The sequence below is a fragment of the Ctenocephalides felis genome, unplaced genomic scaffold (genome assembly GCF_003426905.1).
Source record: "Ctenocephalides felis isolate EL2017-DRISC unplaced genomic scaffold, ASM342690v1 CF-g0.4_SCAFFOLD_01886, whole genome shotgun sequence".
Lineage (NCBI taxonomy): Eukaryota > Metazoa > Arthropoda > Insecta > Siphonaptera > Pulicidae > Ctenocephalides > Ctenocephalides felis.
The window spans coordinates 89,295,580-89,308,199 of record NW_020538040.1 but is presented as its reverse complement, the minus strand read 5'-3'; the positions used below and the strand labels follow the sequence as shown (position 1 = coordinate 89,308,199).

At 30.4% G+C, this 12,620-nt stretch overlaps 1 protein-coding gene across 2 annotated transcripts in view; it reads left to right on the top strand.

Moving 5' to 3' along the window:
* LOC113378808 overlaps positions 1 to 12,620 on the top strand; it is a 399,676-nt gene that overhangs the window by 65,550 nt on the left and 321,506 nt on the right. The window contains exon 2 of one of the 2 annotated variants that reach the window (XM_026619413.1): positions 2,811 to 2,856. The exons of the other annotated variant lie outside the window; for it this stretch is intronic. Coding sequence (XP_026475198.1) covers positions 2,811 to 2,856 — 46 coding nt within the window. The remainder of the gene's footprint in view (positions 1 to 2,810; positions 2,857 to 12,620) is intronic. 2 annotated transcript variants of the gene reach the window in all.

The following is a 12,620-nucleotide window of genomic DNA, read 5'->3' as shown; positions in this document are numbered from 1 at the left end:
TTTTGTAATTTCAAAAAATATGGAATGAGAATTGAATAACTCGAGAAGTACATGAGAAATATTTCTATAGTTCATGACAACGCAACTGTTTCTCTTGAAGAATTATTTTGAAGGTTATTTTGTTCAAAAAATCTTATCTCACGATCATGAAATTGACTCCGAATACATAGAAGAAATAATTATATAATTTGCCTTGAAAAATTATATTTCAGTTGTTCTGGAAGTCTTACTTCCATTAGAACAATTTTATAATAAGAGTAAATTCTTATTTAGAACTTACAAACAAAAATTGCTAAATGCCCATAAATGCTGTACATATTTATATCATTCTAAAAATAATGGAAATGTGGATTACACTATAATGGTTTTGATTACTGCAAAATATGTAAATTTTTAGTGCAAAGTTTTAATTGCTTTTCCTATAATTATACACGTTTGTATAATTATATTGCGATTCTAATTATACGATCACGATATTATCTCGCTTTGGTATAATGTTTTAATGAAAATCACATTCAGTATTTAATTTAGATGGAATTAGTAGATTATTGATAGTATACGCTTATGTTGGTTCATAGACAATGCGTATGTATTTTGTAACGCCTCAAATAGACATACAAATATAAACATATATACATATATATATATATATATATATATATATATATGTATGTACCTATCTATTTGTATAAAATGTTTTCTAAGAGTTTATTTTACCATGTTTTTTTACTGCAAAGCTGCCGTCATTTTTACCAAGCAAGGTCACAATTGGAACTGGCTGAGTCTTAGTTTTTTTTATTAAAATTATATAATTTGTAAATTATTGTTTATTATATTACGGACATATACAATTGTATGTTTCATGTACAGGTTCGTTTTGAGGAACGCTTTAGGCTAATAAAGTATACGTGAAATTTTTATTAAAAATTCAAAATATTTGTCTGTTATAGGGATTTTGGTACAGTTTGTAGTAAGAGACAAAACAAGTTATACGAATATAATTTTATAGCATCAGCACATATGTAATTATAAAATTGTCTAGTGTTTTTAGAGTTCATAAGATAGAGGGTCTGAACGAAATCCTTTAAATAATCGTTTAATTGCTAAAAAAATGTCATTCTTCAAATCATACATATATATATATATATATATATATATATATATATATATATATACTAGCTGACCTGGCAAACGTTTTATCGTCATTAAAAATATTGTAGTATAAAATGGTTAGTATGAAAATAACTGATTTCAAATGTTGTGCATAACTGAAATGAGCAGCTTCAAAAAGATATATGAAAAGTTTTTCCACTGCATAGTACGCCACATATAAATGCCCCTGTTAATAGTCTTTGCAAGTGCCAACTTTATCTGAAACCGATTACATTTAAATTGTATTGGCACATTCAAAGTTTCAAGATTTTGATATATTATTACCACGCTTTTTATTAATTCAGTAATTTTGGAATTACAAAGCAAAATCCGATAATTCATTTTCAAATTGTATTGTTATGTGGCATGCTTAGCTTAGAAAAAAAATTGAGAGAGTGGAAAATTTTACAACTTTGCAATAGACTAGTGTGGTACCAAGTTTCCTATCAAAAACTGTTGATCTTCAGATTTTGATATTCATTGAATCTATTTTTTCTTTGCAAAAATTGCTCTTTTTGCAAACCATTTATCAACTATGTACTGTGTGTGCGCATCAGAAAATATTTGAACAATGGGAAAATGGGGGGGAGAGGTGTGTAGACAACCCTTGATAAAAATAAATTGTTTTTTTTTTTAAGTAAAATTCATGCTTTAAAATCAGGAAAATATAAATTGAAATTCAATATGAGAACACTCACTGACTAAAAATTATTCGATTACTAAAATGGATATTATGAAATAGATTTGTGGAAGAACGGTGAAAGTTTAGAGTTGTATGTATTTTTCAATTCCGTATGAAAAAATTAAAATAAAGAAAATTGGCCTAAAAATTAGAAAAAAGTGTTAGAGTTGGACAAATCTTTAAAAATAGTTTTTTAGAATAACATTCACGCATTTTCAAGCACAAATTATATGGTGTTTTATTATATTCCAATTTTATGGTATTGTATTTCGACATCTTCCGTATATTATTTTGTATGTACCCGTGACCATAATGTAATTAGATTTCCTAATGTTGTCCCACATCTAATATTCTGAAATGTTAAAAAAGCATTTATATTACCTGGAAATTAAATTCTATTGTTCGAAACAGCACTGATACTTTATAGCGGTCCTGTGTCGTATCAGATACAGATTAACTCGTTTTTTTGCAACAAAAATATCTAGCTAGATATAATTGCGTTCCGATTGTAAAATACCACAACGCTTCCAGGTGAATTCTTATTGAGTTCAGTGTCCATTTACTTAATGTACCAACGAATCTTGCGAACACGCAGATAATGCCGAATTGAAAACTAATTTATAATTGCTTTTTGTGAACGTGATCAAACACGTACCGTAGAGATCTCGCTGAATCATGGAATGATCGCACGATTGTATTCTAACTATATTTGTGTTGTTACTTGCATACGAACAAGGATGTTGTATAATTTCATGCTCTATGATTTGTTTTTGTTATTATATATTATAATTTGATTTTTAATCTTGTGAGGACAAGATATCATAAGTGGACCTTGTACCACATCATTATATAACATGATTCTTGTCCAGTTTTTCTAGTACAACGTTATTGTAATTTACAAATTGTACTGACATTAAAAGAACTAAAAACTTTTTTTAATATACACATTTATAATTCATCAATTTTATTATTTTAGTGGAAATCGAGATGGTGCGTCATGAGGAAATTGTCTCCAGTAGCAGGTACGAGATGCAAATATTCAATGATTTCGATCATCCTATTGAATATTATTATATTTAGTATATTGCCACTGCAATATACTCTAATACTACTAATAATGAAAATAATAAGCAGGTGGTAAATTAACACCGTTTGTACTAATATTTATATGTTCAGGTAGCGTGAATACATTTATCATAAGTGAATAATTATACTGCATTTGTTAGTATTTTAATTATTTGGAAGCCTTAATTAAATATAGTGCTACTTACATAAATTTTCTTACTATGATGATATATGGTTTCAAAGTATCGTTAGCTGGGTAAAACTTTTATTACGATTTCATGATCTAAAGGTCATTGACGTCGTCAATTGTATTTTAATAACATTAATTTAAGAATAATTCAAATAGAATTTGTAAATGGCGTAGAGATTACTGCAAAGATTGAGTATACTTATATATTGTATTAGTAATTGTATACTTTTCTGCGGTGTCTTGCTACGTCCGTTACTAATTTGAAAGGCTTCAATTTTATATCTGATATTGATCATGTTCGAAACGTTTTCAGCACGACCATTATGTATGTAATCGTGTGCATATAAAAATATTAATAACATTTATATTGTTCAATATCATGCATTTTACGATTCTCCGATAACGGCTTGCACGATAAGAGCGTAAAAATGCGCTAAAATTACCTCGGAGTTCTGTTGCGGGGCATAAGAGCCGCGATATCAAATAAAATTTATAAGCGCGATAAAGAAATGAAGACATTTAATATGCGGCTGCTACCTGTGTGACATGCAGATATGCGGTTGCAGGGAGACCGGGTATCGATGCTCAAAATGCACTTTCAATTCTAAATTGTTAGTAAAATCTTAATTCGGGCTTGCCCGTAGGTAAGCAGTTAAGAGCGACGGAACTTATTTCAGAAGTCCCGGGTTCGATACCCACTTCGAGCAGCCTGTTGTCAGGCAACAGTGACAACGATTTTCACTTGGAAATATAGATATCAATATATTTCCAAGTGAAAATAGCCCTCACCCGGCATTGTTGCACCAATAAAAATGTCATATATGGATGGATTAACCATTGGGTTACCATCTAAGAAATACGAAGTAAGGAGAAGTTTCAGCCCAACAGCTCATAGGACGTAAGGTTCTGATTGCTGTTCAAAAATTTTAAAAAAAACTTGATTCAATTAAAAATGTAGTTTTCTGGCTTAAGTTTTGTACCAATGTTACTTATCAGCAAAGCCTGTTCCATGCGATTATATCTGTACGCACTGTTGGCGAATATTGCCTAATCATACAACAGATATTGTTTTTCCCAAAAAATATAAAAAAGTAAGGAAAAAAAAAACAAATTCTATACTAAGTTTTGTAAAAGAAGGAAAACATAAAGCTAAAAAATGAACTAATTTAAATTTAATAATTCCCGCGTCACAAAAATAGATTCATTATTTGTTTAGTTTTCTCTAGAGTAGAGTGAAGTTTCTTATCTGAAATAAACTAATGGTCCGATTTTGCCGCACAACAGACCAATGTTAGGGCAAGGCCATGTTACGCTCCAACTTCGATACTACTCATATATTTGCTGTGTATTCAGGCAATTTTATACATAAACTGCTACGTCAGTTGTATGTTATGAAGCTGAGTCAGAAAAACCATGTTTCTATATTAGGTTTTCTATCTGACAACCTAAGAAAAACGCCTGACTGCACAACAACCACAATGCTTCTGTCAATATTTAGAATGAATTAGTATGCTCTTCATAACATAGCCTTGCCATAACATTTATCTGTTATGCGGCAGAATCGCTCCATTATTCTCGGTTAATGTTTCAGCTCTGTATATTAGTATTCGAAGTTTCTGATGTCCGCAACAAACTGCTTCGCCAATATTTGATTCTTAGCTAGAATAAATATATGACCCTATCTGCCGTAAAAGAGACCATGGTTATCGCAAGGCTGTGCTACGTTCCAGTTTTCATACAAAATGCTACTAAATACTGTCAAAATGCCATATATTTGCTGTGCAATCAAGCGTTTTATACATAAAATGCAACTTCACTGATATTAGGTTGTCAAATATCTCCCTTCCGCTTTTTTTGCTCTTGGTTTATGATACAAAAAGGCGGAAGGGAGATATTTGACAACCTTATATGTTATCAAGCCATATCTCAAAGATCCAGTTATGATAACATAGTATGACATTTGTGCGTTTAGGTTGGGTTAGGTTTTCTGTCTAAAACGCCTGATTACACAGCAACCACATACGATTTTGACAGTTTTTAGTACCATGTTATATAAAAACTGCTACATAACATAGTCTTTCCATAAAATTGGTCTATTTTACGGCAGAATCGCCCTCTTATTCTAGGTTAAACTTTAATTTTTGTACTCAACGTTTTGTGCGTTGTGCGTTTTCTAGGTAAAGTTTTCTACATAAAACGCCTGACTGCACAGCAAGCACATAGATTTTCGACAGTTTTTAGTACCACTTTATATGAAAACTACAGCGTAACATAGCCTTGCTATAACATTGGTATGATTTACTGCAGAATCGACCTCTTATTCTAGGTTAATTTGTAATCTTAGTATTCGCAGATTTCTGATGTCTCCAACACATTGCCTTGCCAATATTGTGTTCCTAACTAGGATAAACCTGTTCTGGATTAAACTTTAATCTTAGTATTCAACGATTTCCGGTGTCCCCTATACCTTGCTTTGCCAATATTTGATCATAACTGCTTTTATGATCGCTTCTACCAATTCCTTTGTCGAATGTCGCGCTGATTATTTATCGAACGTGCCAGGTCGCATTCGTTCGTGGTGCAGGATGAAGGCAGCCTGGAGTCGAGAAGAGGCTCATTTGTATTCCGATATAATGTTGTCGCTGCCGTAATGGGCAACATGCGGCAAGCTTCGATTTATGCTAATCATTTATTGCCGCTACTAGATGACTTGAGCCGTAGAGCCGGTACACGTTTTGACTACACTCTTGAAGCAGATTGATGATTTAAGGTGATTTTTTAGGGAATATCCGAAGCAGTCTATCGCTGATGTTATGTAGGTTGAATACTTCACACAGATTTCAGAAATATATTATATTTAATTTTGCGCAGAATTACTCAACTTTACTATCAACTTATATCATTATTTTTTAAAAACTTTAAAAACTTTAAAATTTTTTTTATGTTTAACAAAATAATGCTTATTGTTGCACAAAAAGAATATTTTCTTTATATTTCTAAAACTTTTATCGATAGACAATATATTGTAAAAATTTCATCGTCGAATTGAAATAACTTTTATTTCTGAAAATTCCTTTTTAAGCTTATCCAATTACATGAACCTAAATATGTCTGTTACATAACTATACTTATTGTAAAAATAATGAAACGAGGCCTTCTGCCTGATGGAGAATATGACTTTCTAAAGTTTCTAATAAACGTTTTCGGAAATATGGGATATATATATATATATATATATATATACATAACGATTAATGTTTTCCTAATTATACTTCTAGATATTTAGATTTTAATATTTTCTCCTGATTTTGTTTTTTTTACTTACGTTAGACAAATAATTGTCAATGCATAATGTGAAGAGAAAACAAGTTTTTTCTCACAAATTATGCAAATTTTAAATCATTTTCATATATTCTTCAAAACGTCTGAACTCGTTCTTTAAATGTACTCTTACTCTCCAACTACTAATTTATGATATATCTGCGTTTGAATTACGGTTCAACCAGTTTTAGTAAAGGTAATGTATTCACTCTCATTTATTAGTTATTTACATAGTTAACTACTTCGATGTATGACTCTTATAGTTCGACCTTCGATGTACTCTACTTTAATAATTGCCTTGCTTCTATGTTCACTTTTGCTTAAAGCATTCAAGACATCTTTACATCAAATTTACTCCTTCTGAAAAAACGCACAACATGAAATATGCAGACTTAAAACATAATAAAACGCACAAGAGCAAAATTCTCATAAATACTAGTCAAAAAATCTAAAATACTAATTATAAAATGATACCTGTTCCGATTTTCGTTAATTCTACGTTTTCTGCTTTATGTTTGCAATACTGTTGTGGGCATATGTTAAAAAGTGTGGAGGGTTCGGCGATAAAATTTTATAACACAACTAAGGCCACAATTAGACCTCGCCATCCAATTTGTGCAGCAATTCGATTTTTTTTGTTGCCCTCCGGATATATTTTTAATCTTATTCTATTCAGCTTTTGAAGATTAAACTCACTCCAGTCATTCTGGGTATCAGTTTGTTCGGCGATCACAAACATTGGGATAGAGCAGTAGTTGCCAAAGTAATAAAGATTAGACAAATACAATACTCGCTTCAGATATTTCTTTACAAAGATTTGCAATACTTTATATAACAAATTATAATTTCATCTTATAGTAAATATATCAGGAATACCAGTATCTACTTAAAATAAATATATCAGGTGTACAAATACAAATATAAATATAACGCCATAAATCTTCTGCCCAACGTTGATACTAATTCATATATCGTATTTTTTATATAAAATTCATAAATTAATCATTCTCTTTTGTTTCATTGTGCTTTTTTTTGGGCTTACTTCACACATGTGCAGGACTAAGATGAATAAAGGCTAGTTCGATACTCTTTGTCCGGATTGATGTTGTTCTATATTAAAAGCTTGTCTATACATATATTTATTCCCTAGTCTGTGGGTTTTGCCGCTTCTGCTCAATCCGCAGTGTCGGCTTCCAAATACCAGAAATGTGTGCGGGATGACTTTATTTGTAATCCTAAGCCGCTACAATAACGGCCAGATGGCTTGCATGTACGCCCTAAGTGAATACGATCAGACCCTGAAACACCATCGCTATAAATCCTATTCTTTTATTGACGTTTATGTATCTAGGACGTCCCCACGTCCAAATATTTCACTCGAGAGTTTCATGCTTAACGTAATGACTATTTTTGTATACTCCTCTGCTTCTGTTATGTCATTATCACAAAGTTTATACAAGTCCTTTTTTATTTACTTCTCCTATTTATTTCTAAATCCGTCGTAAAAGAAAATAATGTGCCTTGATATTACAATGTATGTTGCATCTGATATCATTTGGACCTAATTTTTATGTTTATTTAACAATGTGCTAATATATATTGCACTACAGAAAATAATTTGGAAAACAATTATTAAGGATATAAACAGTAATATTGAAAAGTTAGTTCTTCATTAAATTGTTTCTTCTATATTAGGTGATTTCAAGAAAAGTCGATAACCTATTTTGCGAAGGGTTTTAACAAAATTTTCAAATTCCTATATTTAAAATGATCAATAATAATCAGTTTATACCCAGTTATAATATTGGACATATTGAAATATATGTGAGAAATATATATAAGTTTTATGAACAATGAGGATTTGAGTTGTTCAACCACTTGTTTACGAAAACACAGATAAAATCACAAATAATTTTGACTATATTCATGGATGGCTATAAGTTATAATTAAAATCTCATTAAAATCATTTTCATTCAATAATTCATCCATGTCTATGAATTGATTCGCTGTACGGATCCCTGATGGTGTATCACATTCATCTAGCAGTGATTTACAAAAACTCTATGCTTATTTCCGATGTAAAATACTCGGACCAAAACAATATAATTATAGTTTCGGGTTCTATATTATACAAAAATACATATTATTAAATCCGAACTCGCATTCAATTACCGCATCAGCGATCACACGCGAATTCTTTGTGAATCCCGTTAGACAAATAATGGTTTACGTTTCATTTTTGCGAATGATCTTTTATTGAACTTAACAGTTGAACGTATTATAAAATTCTAAGAAAATATTTCCATTTCATTGCATTTATTGCCCATTAAAACTTAATGCAACATTCTATGAATGGCGCATGATCATTATGGAAGATTTATATTAGTCTTTCGCCTAGGTTTAATGTGATCATTATTATGGATATGGATGATAAATGGATAATTTCTATATTTTTTAAATACGTGATATGTCTTACTTTGACCTAAGAAAACAAGATAGATTTATTGTACCATAAACTTTTGTTTGTTTCATTTTGGCCTATAATATAAATATGTATAAATGTATATATATGTATATATGTGTGTGCATGTATACATGTTATGTAATAAAAAAAAAAATTAATAAATATGGGATAGTATTCAACAGGTCGTTGTAAATTATGTTAATTTTAATTTATAATATCAACAATTACGATAATTTGGTATGATACATGGTCTTTTTATATACACATATAATTGAATAATATAATAAATCGATTTACTATGACATGCTAATTATCGTTAATTATGGAAAGTATTTTTTTTCCTTTACATTAATATTTTGCTTATCAATGAAATTTATATTCAAACAATTATTATATTTTATAAGTTATTTTTGAATATTATTTTTACTAAAGGCGGAATAATAAAATTAAATTGTTTCAAATATAAATAATACCCAGACAGTCTGCATACCATGAATGGTTCAGTTCTCACTGCACGTTTCACATATTAAATAATACCTGAACTAGGAGTTTCTGAATTTACTCATATGAAATATGACTTGGAAAATATTTATGCAACGCAGGCGGAAATTCTTCCTGGTTCCATCGATATCATCACCTTCTTTTTAGATCATAAACTTGATCCTGTACCAAAATGGTATGGTATTTAATATGTGATTTTTATTCATTATTTAATAGAACATATTGTTAATTATATATTTTTTAATGTTATCCAATATTTTAGTAAATGTTTCTTGCAATAAGTTTGCGTACTTTACTGGATTAATTTTTCATCTTTAGAGTTATGTTAAAATACTTTCATAATCGATTAATAACTATCCTGTAGTTGCATGATTTGTTTTTACAAAGTCGTATATATTAGTTTGAGCAAGAGCTTTATCTCAACTTTATGGGCCTGAATACAAAATTCATTGCGTTATATAATCCGAAATCACATAATGTATATATTCATGCATGTTTGTCTATCACGATGATATCATTATGACAAATATTGAATTATGGGGATGGACAGAATGTGAAATCATAAAGCTTTCAAATACGAAACGTTCAGGATGTTTATCAAGGGTTTATTCATGAATATATTTACAAATCGTTGATAACAATATACCACGCGCGCTACTGTTTCTGACCGTTTGCGCGTTATAGAGAAATTTGATATTTATTCACCGTGACTAACAAAAACTACTCGTATAATTTTATATGTCCGCGTCGCAAACTGATGTTTCACATCAATGCGTTTTTATGATCTGCGATTATAGCAACATTTTAGCCACTTTACGCTCTGTATAGTATGAACATGTTCATGATTACATACTACACACTTTTATATCGGTCTCTTATTTGCGTCATTTACCGTGAATTCGACCTAAATATAAGTTGTCGTATGGGCGCCAGTGCGTTATTACCATAATTTTGTTTAGATGACGTATTTTGCAATTCGAACATGGTTTCAAATTATATATTTATATAAACAAAAATGTGAATAAATGTACATTCTGAATAATAACTTTATATACAATACTGAATTTGATTTGATTTATTCTTCAAAAGAAACTTAACGCATCACATTATACATTGGAAGGGGTATGCACCAATTTGTATAATTAAATAACTATTATAAATGTAACGGTCAGAATACAAACTACGCAGAATGTAGTGAATCATACATACAATGCAATGTATGCTCAATATCCTTTTCAGACCACAAAATGTGCGTTGACATATCTATTGTGTTCCACTGCAATGACATTGAACAAGTCGTAAAATATTGTTATCTAGGAATTCAAAGTCACCCTGAAGCAAGCACATAAAAGGCTTGCAATGACGCATTCGTCGCTTAGTAGTATTCTAGTTTTCAATGGAATCGTATTTTAGTTAAAAGTTAATTATATCCAATAACCCTTTGCACTCGTTTGCTCCTTCTCTGCCATTAAAGCATTTTTACCGTTTCACAAAACATTTGCTAAATCTTGTTTATACATTCTCTGTCTTCAGAAATTATTTTCGTGTAATACGATACCCATCTCCAAATTTAATTCGAGGGAAAGGGTTGATAAAATATGATTTTAATGCAGGAGATTATATATTAGCAACTAAAACTAATAAATTATAGTTTAATATGAGGCAACCACAAATTCAAATTTTTATCGAATTTTATGAAAAAATGGGTAATAAGTATAACGCGAAGTTCATAATTAAAATGGCTTTATTATCATCTGAGTTAAACGTGTGACTTGATGCTACAGAAGAAATTTCCATCAAATATTTCATGTGAGCACTGACCGACGACAGTGTATGAAGCGAACAATACATCAAGCACTGTTTAGAACCGACATTAATCTTCATCGGAGCGGACTCCAGAATCGATTTATTTCATAAACATAGTAATAAAAACGTATTGACTCCGTTCGACGTTCGCTTCTGGGCGCTCATGGACTGCAGATATTGCATTTTTACTCTAAAAATACCTATTCAAATTCCAGAATGATATCTTACTATATTTTGTCTCAAGAATAATAGATAATTTTATATTAAGTATTTGTTGATGTTATGTTACGAAAGATCTGATCCATTTTTTTATACAAAACATTGAATTCTAGGTCAAATGATAAAAAAATAAAATTTAATGCAACGCTATTTATTAATAATACCAAATATTATTATTGATTGCACAGATGTACAATATAAAAAAAGTTGCCTTTATAGTGATCGTGAATATTTTTGACTTACAATTAGTAGGTTTTGAATGAAGTACTTGCAATTGAAAACTGATTGCAGCTGAATCCAATGGGTTAAAGATATATCACATATCTAATAATATAAAGCTACTTATTTACCAATTAATCTGTTTATACTATACTAAACGCGTACCAAAAATTATAGAGATCACATGAAAGTTCGTAAATTTATCTGAATTATTCTATAACCAAATAGTTTCGAAACTATATATATATATATATATATATATATATATATATATACGAGGTCTGTTCAAAAAGTACCCGGAATTTTCGTTTTTTCAAAAAAATATTTATTTATTCGTCTACATTAATGTGGTCCCCTTCAAAGTAGTCCCCCCCAGATATAATACACTTATGCCAGCGTTTTTTCCAATTTTCGAGGCACCCTTGATATTCACTTTTTGATATGTCCTTGAGCACTCTCAGCGATTTTCTTCAATCGAGGAAAACCGCCGTCCTTTCATGGGTCTCTTCAACTTTGGGAATAGGAAAAAGTCACACGGAGCCATATCTGGTGAATTTTTGCACTTTGCAACACTTTATTTCATTTTTTACGCAAAATTTAATACAAATTCTTTGACTTTTCAATTCTTCCATTGTAAAAATCGCCGAGCTCAGAAAAACACGTCGAACCTTAGCGACTACCACAGACAAAGTAAACAGTGAATATAGCTGAAAATTTCATCATACTTTAGGGGCATGTATACCAACACAATAAAAAATTTTGACAATCAGACACTCCAGACCCGCGAAATTTAATTATTAGTAATTCCGGGTACTTTTTGAACACACCTCGTATATATATATATATATATATATATATATATATATATGTGTGTATCATCTGTCTAGAAGTACTGCAAGTCTCATTTATACATGTGTGAAGTCAACGTATCTTTGTCACCTTACATGCCAGAGTTAACGCAAAGCAGCTAACAATGAGAATCACAGACACGACAAGTAAA